This window comes from Schistocerca gregaria, chromosome 2 (assembly GCF_023897955.1).
Source record: "Schistocerca gregaria isolate iqSchGreg1 chromosome 2, iqSchGreg1.2, whole genome shotgun sequence".
Classification (NCBI taxonomy): domain Eukaryota; kingdom Metazoa; phylum Arthropoda; class Insecta; order Orthoptera; family Acrididae; genus Schistocerca; species Schistocerca gregaria.
In genome coordinates, this window is record NC_064921.1 from 781,737,835 (window position 1) to 781,753,901 (window position 16,067).

The following is a 16,067-nucleotide window of genomic DNA, read 5'->3' on the forward strand; positions in this document are numbered from 1 at the left end:
ACTGCATTATTGGTTGACACAGTTATGGGTTACAAACATACATGAAGTGAAAGTAACATGTATGAAATAACAGATGCTGTATGGTATTTACTACAACACATTTAATAATTAAGGAAGATAGAGCAATGAAAAACAGGAGAATTCTGAGAGATGGAAATGGGCTCCACATATTGACAGAAATTGTACTTCGTCTTCTGACTTGTACACACATACAAAGAAAGAAAGAAAGAAAGAAAGACAGAGACCTAAAATATGGAACCAGGGTATATACAAACATTTAAAAAAACATACTGTGACAGTAAGATGTGAAGTGGAACCCCAACCAAGAAAAATAGCTTAACACCTTTATCAGAGGTAAAACATATTGATCAGTTTAACCCAAAAACTACATCTCTCTACAGGACAGCTGGCAAAGGATAAAGAATGCCCCTTATTGTTACAGATAGGCAATTATCTTCCAAATATGAAAAATTAAATATGCACACCTATCTCCAATTCTCAACTCTTGCTGGTTACGCCCATCGAAAGATACCCAGGATGTACTTCTTGCATCACTGTTCAGCATTATCTGCAACAAGTGCAGTTCCTTTAACACTACAATATATAAATACTTTTAATCCTTAGAAACAAAACAGCATTCATTTGCAACTTTACCCACCTCAAAATCAAAACCTTTCTTTGGTTCTCTTATCAAACAATACTACTTCTAGGGAGTATCATCCATCAAACATCTCACTGTTTAACCAAAGTAACTGTCAACCAAATGTTTAGTCTTTGGAAAGACTGACAATATGAACAAAAGTTTTGTAGAAGGAATGATGCATGAAAATAAAATGCCTTCTAATAAATTAAATGCTGTAGTTCCAGGCACATAATAACCACCTTTCATAGAATGAATCATGAAATGTACTTAGTAATCATTTGTTTTCCCAAGTCTACTAGCAATACAAACTAAGAGAGACAAAACACAAGACACTTGCAGCTAACGAGACATGTGAAGAAGGTGTCAACTGACTGCGTAATTCACGGCAATAATGTTTCTATCTTCTCCGACTACATCCTACGTTACAAGACACTGTAAAGGATGCATTATACTGTGACACTAAGGAAAGCTTACAGGGACACAATGTGGCTTCATTTTCATTAGGTGTCAGGAAATACTCAAAATATACAACTCACAACTACAACTTGACAACGGACAAAGTTATGTACAGTGCAAATGGCAGATCTGCAACAGCACCAGGGAAGTGTTACTACATGCAGTGAAGCAATTCTGGTACAGGTACAACAATGCACTGGCATTCATTTTTAACCTACCTATCACCGTGGAACAGTTCTTGCCGGTTCCGGCCATCAAATGAAACCCACGATGTATTCCTGCTATCAGGGGACACAGAGATCTAGAAATGGCATTCACAAAGGCTATAGTATAATCTCCTAGATCATTATTATATAAACCATAATTAAAGTTCATTTTTCCAGTAAATATTTATCACAAAAAGAAATCAATATTAATATACAATACTTGATATGCAGGCATAAAATCTCCAGTTGAAAATATTAGTTTTGTATAATACTGGTTTTATATGAGTAATACATTAAAGACCTTATATTGAATTTCAGTATCATTCTGCAGCTTCTTTTACGAGAGCATCAAACTGTTTAACTGAAATACAAATATGCTAAAATTTTGCAGTGTGATCCAAAAAATTCATAATAATGTGAGAGTTCTGCCTTCTCCCCCTTAAAGTTCTCTCATTCCCAATGAAGTCAGCCAACCACTTCAACATGGTTACACACAGATTTTCTTATTCCTCAGAATATTTTAACCCAAAAATTAAGTTATGGTCGTATAGGGACTTCATTCATAAACCATATTTAAGATTACATATTAAACAAGCTGGCTATTCTTAGCCTAACACACAAGTACATACACTCACATATGAGATTACAGTTGATCAAAATTAATTCCTTGAAAGAAATGGGAGCATCAATCCAGTCAACACAAAAAAGAGGAATGCTTTTATATGCTGTAAGCATAACCTTACTTGTTGCTTAAAAAACTTAATCAGTACTGTGCACCATACATTTTCAATAGGCTTTCACAAGGGTTGGGGATTGTTAGAAAACTTCAGATCGAAATAGATTGTTTTTCTTCAGATCATACTACTCCTTGCCTGAAAATATTAGTTCAGTTGTGATATGGGGTATATTTCACTGAAACTAATGGAATTTTACATCATACTGTCCATATAAACTTCTCAAAAAAACATTTCGCAACAAAATCACCACCAAATCCAAAACCTCTTTCTCAATATTCTTCTGACAACAGAAATCAGTACAGATAGCCACATGTGCAGAAGTTGCCTGCCAAACTGACATACATTACAGCAATGCCATTCTACAGTCAATTGCTATCATAATCCATGAAACACTGAAAATCTGTCTCATAGGGTCACCCGCAATCAATTGTACCAGCTAATAAAATTTGTTTTTGGTGAAGTTCCACCTTGAGCAAACAATCTTCTTTTCTATCTGTGGTGAAGGCAGAACAAAAAACAAATTTTATTCGTACACAACATGGACACAAGTGAGTTTAAACCTCAAGATGAGCACCAGGTAATGAACACTAGCTACAATTATGGTTTGTAGGTACTCTGACAAGAACAACAGAACTCTATGCTGCTCTTCCGAGACAACTGGGTCAACTGTTGTGTGCATCCATTAATTTGATATCTAGGTGTCCTTTATATACAAGTGGTGCTGGAAGAACGTTGGTAAGGAAGCACCTACGCTGCAAACAACTGCAGTGTGTGTCTGACACCTGATGATCATACTAGATTATGGAGACAGCCATGTAGCAGTGCATTTTTTCAGGCATGCAGTCCCATGGGTCACTCATGTTTTGGACACACATCATGTACAGTTGTCAGAAGACTCATTATTCATGGTAGCTTCAAGGTGTTTCAGTATTGGAGCGGGATTGTCCACCTTATTGTCCAGCTCAACAGTCAATAACTTGCCAATGGCTTCATCTGTAAAGATGATACACATTTCAGCATACCTTGTACACCTAGTGAACACCTTTCTCCAGGCAGTACAAATCTACCAACTAGTATAACCAGTGGTATCTGAGCACAGCTGGGACCAGTTTAAATTTACAATGTGTCACCACAGAAAGCTGTCTCATAAGCTGGGTAACCTCAATGGGGCTGCCACCTAAAAGTGGTCACATACTTTAACAGTGACACCTTGACAACATAGTTGGCAGCATGGCGAAGAGGATCTAAGCGTTCTGCAGTGCACAAGGTGGATAAATAGCAGATTTTAATTTCACAAAAATGCAGTTTTGAACAGACTGACATATTTGTTACTGTTATATTCTTATTTCATGGTAAAGTTATTATTTTAGTCTCTTGAGACATTAATTCTTTCCTTACTGCCCTTTACTGTAAGCACACAAATGTTCACAGATACACAGGTGATGCAAACTTTTCTGAGCAGTTAATACAGTGTATCAGTGGAAATTCAAATTTAGGAGAGACGTTTGAAGCATACTTTTTTTTTTTTCTTTTTTGCCTGTGTATCATATTCTGTCCTTTCCCTGCGATGGAATTTTATGTACTATAGAAGACTACTGAACGAACTATACTGCTTAATATAGCTTAGCACGTAGGCTTCTTAGGCCAGTTTCTGTTGGTAGCCAGCATGTAGATGCTCCCCTTCTATCACCAATACTACTACTTGAATGAGCATACTTATGTCAACAAAGTGATGCTTTAAAATTAAATTATTCTACAGCTATACCTAAGTACAAATATTTGCAGTTGTCCAACAACATTATTATGTTGTTCTATTTGAAAAGCAGAGAATACCTACAATCATGGTATGTAGCAAGAAAATTAAATAAAGTTTTACAATGACAGTGAGAATATTTTAAATTTTGCATGTAATACTGTGAATAAGTAGTCTCTGACCTTAATAATTTCAGTACTGATACACAGGACAGTTTGTGAGTACCAACCTTCAGCTCCACACCAGCTGGCACCACAATAGGCCTGAAAGACAGTGAATGGGGGCATATGGGTGTCACCATAATAGCAGGGACACTCGGGTGTATCATCGACGCTCCTGCAGCTACAGCATATGCTGTGCTGCCAGTCGGAGTTGATACTATAAGACCTGCAAAGGAAGATTCTGACTGTCATACAAAACTATAGTTTAAAAAGTGCAATAATATTATTGTCAATAATTAAAACGGAGTCACTACAGAAAACAGCAACAAAATGCACAACCATGTCAATCACTTCCGTGGGTTGTCGTAAATTACTTTTGAAACTAAATATAATGGTAACAGTATTTAGAATCCACCCCAAGTGACCATTTTGGCATCATGTGACTCAGTCATTACACAAAACTGAAAGGGAATATTTTACATATTTATTACATATTTACAAATCTATATTCAAAATTTATACCGCACTTGTTAGTGTTTTAGGTTTTTTTTTGAGTTAGACGACCATAGTGGAAAAGATAAGAATTCTTTGTATATTTGTATGTAATGGCAACAGATGTTGTTGTCGTGGTCTTCATTCCTGAGACTGGTTTGATGCAGCTCTCCATGCTAATCTATCCTGTGCAAGCTCCTTCATCTCCCAGTACCTACTGCAACCTACAACCTTTTGAATCTGCTTAGTGTATTCATCTCTTGGTCTCCCTCTACAATTTTTACCCTCCACACTGCCCTACAATACTAAATTGGTGATCCCTTGATGCCTCAAACCATGCCCTACCAACCGATCCCTTCTTCTAGTCAAGTTGTGCCACAAACTTCTCTTCTCCCCAATCCTATTCAACACCTCCTCATTAATTATGTGATCTACCCACCTAATCTTTAACATTCTTCTGTAGCACCACATTTCGAAAGCTTCTATTTTCTTCTTGTCCAAACTAGTTATCGTCCATGTTTCACTTCCATACATGGCTACACTCCATACAAATACTTTCAGAAAAGACTTCCTGACACTTAAATCTATACTCGATGTTAACAAATTTCTCTTCTTCAGAAACACTTCCTTGCCATTGCCAGTCTACATTTTATATCCTCTCTACTTCAACCATCGTCAGTTATTTTGCTCCCCAAATAGCAAAACTCCTTTACTACTTTAAGTATCTCACTTCCTAATCTAATTCCCTCAGCATCACCCGACTTAATTTGAATACATTCCATAATCCTCATTTTACTTTTGTTGTTGTTCATCTTATATCCTCCTTTCAAGACACTGTCCATCCATTCAACTGCTCTTCCAAGTCTTTTGCTGCTGTCTCTGACAGAATTACAATGTCAACACAAATCTCAAAGTTTTTATTTCTTCTCCCTGGATTTTAATACCGACTCCGAATTTTTCTTTTGTTTCCTTTACTGCTTGCTCAATATACAAATTGAATAACATCGGGGATAGGCTACAACCCTGTCTCACTCCCTTACAAACCACTGCTTCCCTTTCATACCCCTCGATTCTTATAACTGCCATCTGGTTTCTGTACAAATTGTAAATAGCCTTTCACTCCCTATATTTTACCCCTGCCACCTTCAGAAGAGAGTATTCCAGTAAACATTGTCAAAAGCTTTCTCTAAGTCTACAAATGCTAGAAAAGTATGTTTCTTCTAATATAAGCCTAACTTAAGTCGTAAGGTCAATATTGCCTCACGTGTTCCAACATTTCTACGGAATCCAAACTGATCTTCGTCATGGTCGGCTTCTACCAGTTTTTCCATTCATCTGCAAATAATTCGTGTTAGTATTTTGCAGCCGTGACTTATTAAACTGACAGCTCAGTAATTTTCACATCTGTCAACACCTGTTTTCTTTGTGATTGTAATTATTATATTCTTCTTGAAGTCTGAGGGCATTTCGCCTGTCTCATATATCTTTCTCACCAGATAGTTGACTAGCTCTCCCATGGCTGTCACTAGTTCTAATGGAATGTTGTCTACTCCCGGGGCCTTGTTTCGACTCAGGTCTTTCAGAGCTCTGTCAAACTCTTCACGCAGCATCGTATCTCCATTTTTATCTTTATCTACATCCTCTTCCATTTCCATAATATTGTCTTCAAGTACATCACCCTTGTATAGGCCCTCTATATACTACTTTGACCTTTCTGCTTTCCCTCTTTGCTTAGAACTGGGTTTCCATCTGAGCTCTTGATATTCATACAAAAGGCTCTCTTTTCTCCAAAGGTCTGTTTAATTTTCCTGTAGGCAGTATCTATCTTACCCCTAGTGAGATAAGCCTCTACATCCTTACATTTGTCCTCTAGCCATCCCTGCTTAGCCATTTTGCACTTTCTGTCAATCTCATTTTTGAGACATTTGTATTCCTTTTTGCCTGCTTCATTCACTGCATTTTTATATTTTCCCCTTTCCTCAATTAAATTCAATATTTCTTCTGTTACGCAAGGATTTCTACTAGCCCTTGTCTTTTTACCTACTTGATCCTCTGCTGCCTTCACTACTTTATCCCTCAGAGCTACCCATTCTTCTTCTACTATATTTCTTTCCCCCATTCCTGTCAATTGTTCCCTTATGCTCTCCCTGAAACTCTGTACAAACTCTGGTTCTTTCAGTTTACGCAGGTCCCATCTCCTTAAATTCCCACCATGGCAACAGATAGTAATTCTAATACTAGTCTTTAACAAAACACATTGGGCTGATAAAACAAGCCTAGCAATATTCCGGGAGAGCGACGTGCACAGACTGCATTTAACTTGCTGGAGACATACTACAGTATCTACTCTAGTAAAACTAAGTACTTTTTAGAAAGTTACTATGATGGTATGAAGCATAGCAAGATATCAACTTCTTAAAAGGCTCCCCAAGTTATGTCAATGTATGCTTCTATTAAAATTTCTAAGTGTTCTAATAAAACAATCTACTGCAACAATGGAAATTAATTCTGCTGACAAAACTGTATTAATGTTTCACACTGATGGAATGCTCAGGTACAGCAGCTTTCTTCTCTCTGTACCAGATTGTGTGGTTCATTCAATTCACAGTGTTTTTTATGAAAGAAAAAAGGAACATGCAATCAACAAACACAAACTTGAATGGTTTTCATAAGTTTATTTAAGCTGCAGAGAAATTCATACAATATAGCCTCCTGAATGGGAATTTGTTTTTTTCAGTGAATACAGTTTCTAAATCCCATTTTCATAAAATGAACATAGCTGTGACAGCAGACAGTTGTGCACTAACACACTGACGGCATCATTGTAGTCACAGTTTTGATGACAATGATGCTGTCAGTGTGTTAGTGCACAACTGTCTGCTGTCCTCCAACTGCAACCTTTAGTGGTCTAAAATAAAAATTGCAGGGTGATAAGTCTAGGCTGTAGGGAAGATATTCAACTGTGGTGCAGAACAGTTCCTAAATTTTTTGCCAAGTTCAGGCAGATATGTGGGGTGACAATTCAGACAATATGTACGTTCTATATGATCCAAAAGTGGGAAATAGTATGCAAATTTCATAGTACAAAATTCATAGATAAAATCAAAGAGACGAACGTTAAAATCAAGATGTACTGTTGCAAAAACATTCCCCACAGAGAGACGGTTTTGGCGACATCTATGAGTTGCATTCTCAACTGTTTCTCATCCTCATAAAAACTGTTGCTGCCACATGTACATTTTGACACTTTCTCAGGATGTTTTCCCCAAACTGTGCCACATGTCTTTTAAAAATTTTTGACATTTTTATACCCTCTGTTGTGAGAAACTTTATTATAATGCATTGCACAACAGATAACAGTACCTCTTGCTCTGACATTGTGATTCTGACTACAGAAACGGTACGGCATTCTAGCTGTGGAGAACAATCACTGTAAATGAAAGCAACAATGAGCATTTTCAAAAAGATGTGTAAAAAATTGCAGTTTATATTTGACTCAGTCTCTTAATTTACGTGCAGTTTGTGTGTTTACATTCTTGTTTCCAGTGAACAAAAACTGCTCCACAAACAACAGAAAATGTACTTAGTTATTCATCTGTTGAGACTCCTTATAATGCTCAGTGAGAGAACATGATAAGAGAAGTGAGCAATTGTGATGGGTCTTTCCACTAGTTACTATTTCGTGCTGTAACTTCAACAAAATTTCTTACATAATTCTCCTCAGGATAGTAATCTCAATATGATTGAGTCTGGCCATTAGCTTCCCTTTGTTGTCTACTGGAACATAAACAGACAATGACATACACACAACGTCAAGACAATGAAGGGATTCACATTTTTTCATCTCTGCTAATCTCTCTTTCAATGGAAAACATTCGCAAAATTCATAGATTGAAATAATCATCAAGTGGCCTGTAGAATTTCATAAGCACAGATTTTGGCTTTTTTTTAAATTTGTAAACGATTTTATGTTGGTATGAAGAATCTTCTATAAAACTAATGTGCTACACTGTTCAAAGATCAAAGTGATACGAGATTACAGTTTTTTCACACAGCACAACAAAATATTTCCAACAGTCTACCACTGCATGTGCTTGGGAAATAACATGTACACAGCAATTCAAAGTTCATGCACCTGCATAGTTGTTACGAACTGAGAAACCAGGTTTTGGCTGAGTACTTATTTACAGCTGTGCCCGACACTTTGCACATATGGAATTTATGTTTTACTTAGCTATTTTGTATATAGTTTGGAGTAGCTTGTTTACTTTACTAAGAAGGGAAATTGCCACACCAAGCTGGCTTGTGCAACAAACAGTTGACACTAGTGTCCACACCCGCAACACACAGTGTCTGGTCTTTTGCTCTTTGTATGGTCACAATGTAAGCTCAATGTGAATTGTACACATTAAAGCAAAATGGTACTGTTATGAACAAGCAGGATTCGGGATGTAGAAATTAATCTGCATCACTTCCTGTCAATATTTCTGCTTCTATAGTATTCCACTGGAGAGAAGTCACTTTAAGCCTGTAAGTGAAGGTTTCTGAGGAGGGAGCTAATGCACAATGCTCTTGGAAACAGTTACATCGCACTTGCTGTTGGAAGTAGTTTCCCAAGAGCCAAAGTCTGACAGTTTCAAGCCACAGCAAGTTTCGCATCATGAGCTTCGTTGGATTCTTGAGATCATAGTTATCAATCTTTCATCCATTCTAGTGTATTCAGAAAGATTCTACAGTGTACTAGGCATTTTTATTTGTAAACAAAACGAAATCATAATATAAGGGTTAGACACCCAATTCACAAAACAAACAATAAATTTGTTTTTCCTAGCAAAGGATATAAATAAAACTAACAAAAAGAAGCAAAGAAATGGCATTAAGTTTTTAATACACAAAGCAAAATCAAATCCTTTTATCGCAGTCAAGTAAATTCGCTGTTAATTTGTATTCATAAAGCTAATATTGCAGCGCTCAATTCTGTCACTGATGTAAACTTCCCAAAACAGAGTATGCCACGATGATTGAACATTGGAACTATTAAGCTTAGCAGATGATTTTAGACGAAACTTTAACTACAATACCAGTTTTGATGACACACAGCCAATACATTTCCCATTACATGTGAAAACCCCACAAATTTCATCTAGTAGTTTTTGAGTTTAGTGTGTTCAAACAGAAAGACAGACATGATAGTTTTACTGTTTTATTGTTAGTATAGATAAGAAATGGAAATGAGTACAGCTGATTTGGTAAATGGTCTAGATCTGTGCAATGACAGACTCATATTGACAGTTTCTCTTGTATCATACATTAGCCCTGAAAAATTCCAGTAAATGAATGGTTCTACTACTATCTGTCATCTTTTTATGTGTGTAACTTTCTTGGGCCTTACACAATTTGTCCTTTACTCTTCCATACTTTGCAATGTGGTATGTTTTATGAAGTCCTTAACTGTAATAAGAGTGGTAACTGCTTTACACCTATAATCTCTTTTTAAAAAATTTTAAAAATCAAGAATCCAGAATACAACCACTGAAAGCTTTGATTCTATTATTTTAGAGCAAGGACTACTCACAGACAAATTCCAAAATATGGTACAAAACAATGGTTGCATTTATACTAGTGGCAGTGTTCCAAATCACCCTTTTTGGCACTTTGTATGGTCACAATGTAAGAAAGACAAAGAATCCAAAGAATATGTTGTATAATCCACCCCACCCTATGTGAGAACAAAGGGGTATGAATTTCCAATCATTGTATATCATTTAGAAAAGAGAGAGACCTTTAACTTTTGTGATTTGTGTACACGAAAGTAGTACCCCTGCCTTTATGGTACCACTTCTGTAACACATCCACTCAAGTGAGTATCAATGATAGGCTTAAAACTTTAACTGATGCCACCTAATTTGCTTTAGTGCTCTATACAGTTGCCCTTTCACAATACGATATGAATGTCACGACTGAAAAAAATATATGCTTTGGACATTGTGTCATCCAGTGAGATATTTCAAAACTGATGAAAGTTCATCTCCGCACATTTATGCTACTCTGCAAGTATCACACATCAGGTGCTGCTAATTTAGAGTATATGTGGTTAAGGAAAGATGAAAGAACATCCCAACTTGGTTGCAACTACACGAGGTAAGTAAACAGTTAAGACTCATGACAAGAGACATTGTTTCTCCACAGAAAGATGTAGTCTAATCCTTGGAGAGTTGGCAGTTTTTTATGTTTTACACACTCCAATAATTAGTCATCACTGAAGTGCCATATACAAAGCTATTCATACTAAACAGTAACTGTAAGTAACATCTCAATACAGTGAATTCAAGTATTTATACCTACCATCTCCCTGTACGGAGGTAATGTGTTTCCCATCAAGAAACAAGTCAATGTTGGAAAGGTATGGGGAGGGACCCCTGTCTATAACAACTTCGTTTAAAACTAAGAGATTGGTAGGTGGTTTAGACTGCTTGTTGGGATCCTCATTCTTTCTCATGATGATACACCGCAATCTGCTCCTCAACGTCAGGGCAGCATGACCTGTAAACAGTTCCCCTTAATAAAAATAGTTCAATACTCTTTGGTACAGTTAAAGTGTTACTGTATTAATGAAAGATGTACATAACAAAACATAACATACCTTCCAACACATTAGTAACTTGTTCTTGGAAGTTGTCAAACTCAAAAGGTGTAAGGAAACCAAGAGATCCAAGATGAAATGCCATCACTGGTGGCACAGATTGCTGGAAAATAAGGTGTATTCATAGGTAAGTTTATTCTTTGCATGTATATCATCATTATGATTTTTTTTCATTCCAATGATAAAAGCAATACAGATACCTAATCAAATGAATACTACTGACAGAGCAACTTTTGTGTTCCCTTAAGTGTTCATGCTTACAAATGCCTTTGTTTTTACAATAAAGGATGTACAAAGCTTCTCCATTTCACATCCACTGCAAATGACCATGAAGTCAACTGGTGCATCCGAAGCTGTAAACTCTACAAGCTATCGTAAGGTTAACAGCTTATCTTTTTTACCCTCCATTAATATTTCTCCCAAACATTTTCACACATGAAGCTATGGATTCTCATCTTAAACTGAGAATCTTTGTAGGAGATACATCTACAAATGTAGGACACTAAGGGCACATTCAATGCATACTGTTTCTTTAACACATGAAATATTCAGTGTTCATCATGGAGGACATTGCTGATTTACTGTGGCATGTAAATTGTGTATTTCTCAGTTTTTATGACGAACACTGCAAATATGTATGGTGTGAAAGTTTGACTATTTTTCTAATGTAACTTGGAAATCCCCCCATTGAACCATGGACCTTGCCGTTGGTGGGGATGCTTGCGTGCCTCAGCGATACAGATAGCCGTACCGTGGGTGCAACCACAACGGAGGGGTATCTGTTGAGAGGCCAGACAAACATGTCGTTCCTGAAGAGGGGCAGCAGCCTTTTCAGTAGTTGCAGGGGCAACAGTCTGGATGATTGACTGATCTGGCCTTGTAACAATAACCAAAACGGCCTTGCTGTGCTGGTACTGCGAACGGCTGAAAGCAAGAGGAAACTACAGCCGTAATTTTTCCCGAGGACATGCAGCTTTACTGTATGATTAAATGATGATGGCGTCCTCTTGGGTAAAATATTCCGGAGGTAAAATAGTCCCCCATTCGGATCTCCGGGCGGGGACTACTCAGGAGGACATCGTTATCAGGAGAAAGAAAACTGGCGTTCTACAGATCGGAGCGTGGAATGTCAGATCCCTTAATCGGGCAGGTAGGTTAGAAAATTTCACTATGCTGTTTGTAGTAGTTTATGTATGTATAAAATGTAGACTGGCAATGGCAAGGAAAGCGTTTCTGAAGAAGAGAAATTTGTTAACATCGAGTATAGATTTATGTATCAGGAAGCAGTTTCTGAAAGTATTTGTATGGAGTGTAGCTATGTATGGAAGCGAAACTGACAATAACTAGTTTGGACAAGAAGAGAATAGAAGCTTTCGAAATGTGGTGTTACAGAAGAATGCTGAAGATAAGGTGGACAGATCACGTAACTAATGAGGAGGTACTGAATAGGATTGGGGAGAAGAGAAGTTTGTGGCACAACTTGACTAGTAGAAGGGTTTGGTTGGTAGGACATGTTTTGAGGCATCAAGGGATCACAAATTTAACATGGAGGGCAGCGTGGAGGGTAAAAATTGTAAAGGGAGACCAAGAGATGAATACACTAAGCAGATTCAATAGGTTGTAGGTTGCAGTAGGTACTGGGAGATGAAGAAGCTTGCACACGACAGAGTAGCATGGAGAGCTGCATCAAACCAGTCTCATGACTGAAGACCACAACACAACAACAACAACTTGGAAATCTGTAGAAATGAAGTTAAGGCCATGAGGATCAGCAAGACAAGTTTACACAAAATGTGGTAGTGTGTTGCAGTCCATGAGAGAGGAAAATTCAACTCTCAAACATTGTTCCCACACTGTTGTGTGATTTTACCTAATCACGTGATGGCATGCAACTGCAGGGATATCTGTTCATGGGTTAGGCTGGATATAAACAACTATGTACACACAATGTTACCACAGGTTATGTGAAAATTTGTGCTTGTGTGCAGGGAGGTACTTGGAAACAACAATGATCATGAAAACTGCAGTCTGCATCTAACAACCTAATTGTAATTAGAACAGTTATCTAAGATGGTCTCCAACTATTTTTTTTTAAAGTCTGTGAACAAATTGTGCGCCGACAAACCATTGTGCATTGGGCACTGATGAGTATTTGACTTTGTTCTTTAGTGTTGCCATTTATCCAATACTGATGTTTGTTTTATTATCATGGAGACAACACAGGATGGCACTAGACTGTACATGTCTTCCCAAATCATTCTCTCTATGCTATATTGAAATAAATATTAAATACTAAGATTATATAGATGACTGTGCAGTTGTTTTCCAGTATTGTAAAGTAATGTGCAGAGCTGCCACAAACAGTATTGTGGCAACACAATTCATGCATGAAGTGCAGATCTCTCATTTCATAAACAAGTGAATTGTCAATGTTGAAATACTTTCAACTTTACCGATAGAAAATTAATAGTTCATTTAGAGGTGGCTACCCGGTAGAAAGAAATTAATTAATTAATTAATTAATTGGTACTCTTGATAAATATCAGTTCAGCTTCCATAACAGCTGCTTCAGTTCCAAGTTGAATAATTGTGTGCACGTATTACACGATTCCTAATTTTGTTTACATTTTCCACATATGGTATGGTGTTTTTACCCACTTCATAGTGCCACCATCTCAACATACAGTACATCTAAAATTACTTTGAGTTTGTTAACACCAGAAGTACAGCACATTCTTCCATTGCAAGCACACACTACAATAGTTCTTAGTGTAATGGATCAGTAGACCATTAGTCAATGATACCTGCATCTGATTCTGTCTGAAGTCTTCAAGAAGCACAGGTGCCCAGATGTTGAGGCAGCATGGAAATATTTCAGGATAGATGGCTCCAGATAAAATGGAATGATTACCAACCATTTCTGCACTATTGAATCACACTTCCTCTTACACAATGTTCCACTTATTAACTGAAATTCTTCTTTGGTCAATTCCTATTCCTTAAAGCCTTCTTTTGTTCTAACCAATGTTGGACCTTCCCTCTGTTCAGCAGCACTGTCATTTAATGCAGTGATGATGGATTCCATCCATACTGCTGTATTTTGCCAAATAATTCCTTGAGAGGCAGTCAGTGTCCTAAGTTTCCATCCAATGTTGTATACCGTTGCGATGATGTACTCTTGAAGCAACGGTGCTCATCCCACCAGTCAACCCAATGGGTCCTTCCGGCTAGTCTGCCAGCACAGAGAATACGATAAGGCTTTCATAGATGTCATAGTTATCAATGAGTTTTCTGGAATGTACAGCCATGGATGAAGAAACTTTTCAGTTCCTGGCTTTCATCCACAGCTATGCTGGACCTCTTTGGAGATGGTCCTGCCAATGCTGAGCCGGGAGCACAACTTAAGATTGAAGTGAAGGTAAAAAATAGTAAAACGTAACTGTGTATCTGTTGGCTACACCATTTACAGTAGTCAGTGTCGAAATTAGTGTCGTAGTTGAAAAATACCCTGCTCCATTCAAGCAGTCTAGGCTGTCATCTAAATGCCAATTTGTGCAATTTTGTCACCAGTAGTCTACACAGAAATTCCATGTATCATACTCCTTCACAATCCCCACAGGAGAGGATCAAGGAAATACTGAAGGTGCAATAGTGTCATCCCATAGTACGATATCCACTTACTCCAAAATTATACATTGATCAGCCACCAACATTATATAAGAGCATTGGCTAGTTGGTGGATGGTCCTCAGTGTTGACAGAGTGTTATATCATGAGCCACCTGGTCAGTCTTCTCTACTTCAGATGTGAAAAGATCCGACAACTGGTGCAGAATGGCGATCCGACAACTGGTGCAGAATGGCTAACACTCAGTAAAAGTGTTCCTCAGTTAGGCCAGATCCTATTGGCAGTTCAAAAATAGCTTCCTCCACAGTATTGTCTGAAGTGGTAACAGTGCACAATTCTTCACTGATGGCACTGTCCAGCCAATACTGGTTCGGTTTTTCCTACGCACACAACTTTAGGAAAGAGATGTGGCTGATCGTGACAAAGATCCAAATTCTCCTCTTCCTGCTGCAATGCTTACTATCATCACTGGTATGTAGATTTCTCTTGTGGGGCTAACTAGCATTTTCTATCTGACAAAAGCTTCACAGTGGAACCGAGAATCTAGACTGAAGACAAACTCTTCTGACTGATGTCAGTGGGATAACAACAGCAACCAACCACTCAGAGCAATCCCCATTATGTGCACTTCTTGGAATAGTTTCATCCATCTGGAGCTCCGATCTTCCACAGTACATAAATGCTTGAGATGCCTGCAAGAAAATCCATCCAAGAAATATATTACGGCTGTATTCTGTTAAAATGCCAGTCCTAAGGGCTGCATTACGTCACTGTTAGCTATTCTTGCAATAGATGTTCCTGTTGGCTGGACATATTTCTTATTTGCACATATTTCCTATTTGCAACACTCAGCACAATCACAATCTTAGCACATAACAGTCTTTTTAGCTGACGACAATAAAGAATCGACATAAAAAATAAATGTAAAAGATCGCCCTGAGTTGAGTAGCGCCCAATGTTATTTCCTGCAATCTTGGTAACTGTCATCCCTGGAGGATTTTCATCTTCCATGGTCAACTTGTTTAGTTTTCCTGAAATTATCAGCTAGGCGTGCAACCAGTGCTACTGTATGGCGACAGGGAACAGCTGCAGCATTTTGGGAAGCGACTTCATGCAGGATACAGTGATAGGCTTTGTCCTAAAGATCAACTATAACTGTCTAAAGTGGCCTGGTGTGAATAGTACTGTTGTAAAGGTTGACAACTTTTGGCGTAATAGCCATCAGACATTTGTCTTCTTCCTCTGCAGTAGTGTAAGTGCCCATGGCATTCACAGTAGAAAAATACCAGTGTACTGTTCTCCGTGTACCAAAGTCTGTTCTAATATAAGGCACTGTACTTTGAGTTTTTA

General features: G+C 37.7%; 1 protein-coding gene across 19 annotated transcripts in view; it reads right to left on the reverse strand.

Annotated features, from left to right (window-relative positions):
- Window positions 1-16,067, reverse strand: part of LOC126335033 (NAD kinase-like) — a 904,299-nt gene that overhangs the window by 28,021 nt on the left and 860,211 nt on the right. For 10 of the 19 annotated variants that reach the window (XM_049997887.1, XM_049997882.1, XM_049997891.1 and 7 more), the window contains 4 exons: window positions 11,092-11,194; window positions 10,794-10,991; window positions 4,025-4,182; window positions 1,318-1,400 (listed from right to left, as the gene is read on the reverse strand). In XM_049997887.1, the coding sequence (XP_049853844.1) occupies window positions 1,318-1,400; window positions 4,025-4,182; window positions 10,794-10,991; window positions 11,092-11,194 (542 nt within the window). Of the gene's footprint in view, window positions 1-485; window positions 569-1,317; window positions 1,401-4,024; window positions 4,183-10,793; window positions 10,992-11,091; window positions 11,195-16,067 lie in introns of those variants that run through there. The other 9 variants (XM_049997888.1, XM_049997883.1, XM_049997892.1 and 6 more) reach the window with 2 other exon arrangements.